General features: G+C 51.9%; 1 protein-coding gene across 1 annotated transcript; it reads left to right on the top strand.

The window, feature by feature from the left end:
* Window positions 1-146: 146 nt before the first annotated feature.
* On the top strand, window positions 147-515 carry LOC145719722 (olfactory receptor 10H4-like; the record flags this gene model as incomplete). The annotated part of the gene is made up of 1 exon (XM_081811271.1): window positions 147-515. A coding segment is annotated over exon 1 (369 nt), but the record flags the coding sequence as incomplete, so codon positions are not given.
* Between the last annotated feature and the right edge of the window lie 7 nt (window positions 516-522).

Raw genomic sequence — 522 nt, forward strand, 5'->3', positions numbered from 1 at the left:
AATCCTAACATACTGCATTTAAAATTCCTCCATTTTGTAGATTTTTTAGGGTATATTGTTACATAGATTCATGATCTTTATTCTGGTCGCCTTCACTCCCTGTGATCTGAGCAGATGCAGCATCTGTGGCTGGTCAGAACTATAGCATGGTGTCTGAATTCATCCTCGTGGGCTTCTCCAACTTCCCACCGCATCTCCTGCCTGCCTTCTTCCTGCTGTACCTGCTGATGTACCTGTTCACCCTGCTGGGGAACCTGATCATCATGGCCACTGTGTGGAGTGAGCGCAGCCTGCACATGCCCATGTACCTCTTCCTGTGTGCCCTGTCCACCTCTGAGATTCTGTTCACTGTTGCCGTCACCCCTCGCATGCTGGTTGACATGCTCTCCAGCCACCACACCATCACCTTTGTGGCCTGTGCCAGCCAGATGTTCTTCTCCTTCACATTCGGCTTCACCCACTCCTTCCTGCTCATGATCATGGGCTACGACCGCTACGTGGCCATCTGCCACCCCCTGCGCT

This window comes from Leptonychotes weddellii, unplaced genomic scaffold (assembly GCF_054177405.1).
Source record: "Leptonychotes weddellii isolate Sample4059 unplaced genomic scaffold, ASM5417740v2 HiC_scaffold_66939, whole genome shotgun sequence".
Taxonomy (NCBI): Eukaryota; Metazoa; Chordata; class Mammalia; order Carnivora; family Phocidae; genus Leptonychotes; species Leptonychotes weddellii.